At 46.7% G+C, this 553-nt stretch overlaps 1 protein-coding gene across 1 annotated transcript in view; it reads left to right on the top strand.

Moving 5' to 3' along the window:
- LOC103521563 (postacrosomal sheath WW domain-binding protein-like) overlaps window positions 1–271 on the top strand; it is a gene marked incomplete at its 3' end in the record, with an annotated part of 1000 nt that extends 729 nt beyond the window's left edge. Inside the window, exon 3 of the mRNA XM_008486675.1 lies at window positions 119–271. Coding sequence (XP_008484897.1) covers window positions 119–271 — 153 coding nt within the window. The remainder of the gene's footprint in view (window positions 1–118) is intronic.
- Between the last annotated feature and the right edge of the window lie 282 nt (window positions 272–553).

Below are 553 nucleotides of genomic sequence, written 5' to 3'. Positions count from 1 at the left end.
ACCCTGCTATTTATTTATTTATTGTAACTATTAGACTTGGGCCAATTTTTGGGTGGAGATATCGGTGTTTAGGGTCCCCTGAGTCCAAATAATGACTTTTCTCCCCCATTGTTTTCAGCATCGAGTAACAATTCAGGAGGGGACCAGCCACCCCCATATGCCCCGCCCACAGGACCCTGGTACCAAGCCCCGCCCCCTGCCTACGATTCCATTCTTCAAGGCTACTATGGCTGGGCCCCACCCTTCGCTACGTTCCCTAATCAACCCCCTGGTAAGTTTTTGTTCAATCTTTACACACATATGAGATTGTGTCAAACCAGCCTATTTGGTAGAGCGCCGCCCGGGTCGGATTTTATCCTGAACTTATAATGTTCGTTCTCGGAACGGCTGGCTCTCTGCTATACTGTCCTTTTCTCTTCGATTTCGGGACGATAAGACCTTCCATGTCTCAGTTCCCTCTATCAAACCCATAAAATAAGCCATAAAAGTCCATAACTCATAGTTGGGTTAGCGGATTGTGGCGAAATTTGGCGAACATGTTAAGTACCTTAAA

This window comes from Diaphorina citri, unplaced genomic scaffold (assembly GCF_000475195.1).
Source record: "Diaphorina citri unplaced genomic scaffold, Diaci psyllid genome assembly version 1.1 scaffold5476, whole genome shotgun sequence".
NCBI classification, from domain to species: Eukaryota; Metazoa; Arthropoda; class Insecta; order Hemiptera; family Psyllidae; genus Diaphorina; species Diaphorina citri.
Note: the sequence above shows the minus strand (reverse complement) of the source record. Positions and strands in the feature narration are given on the sequence as shown.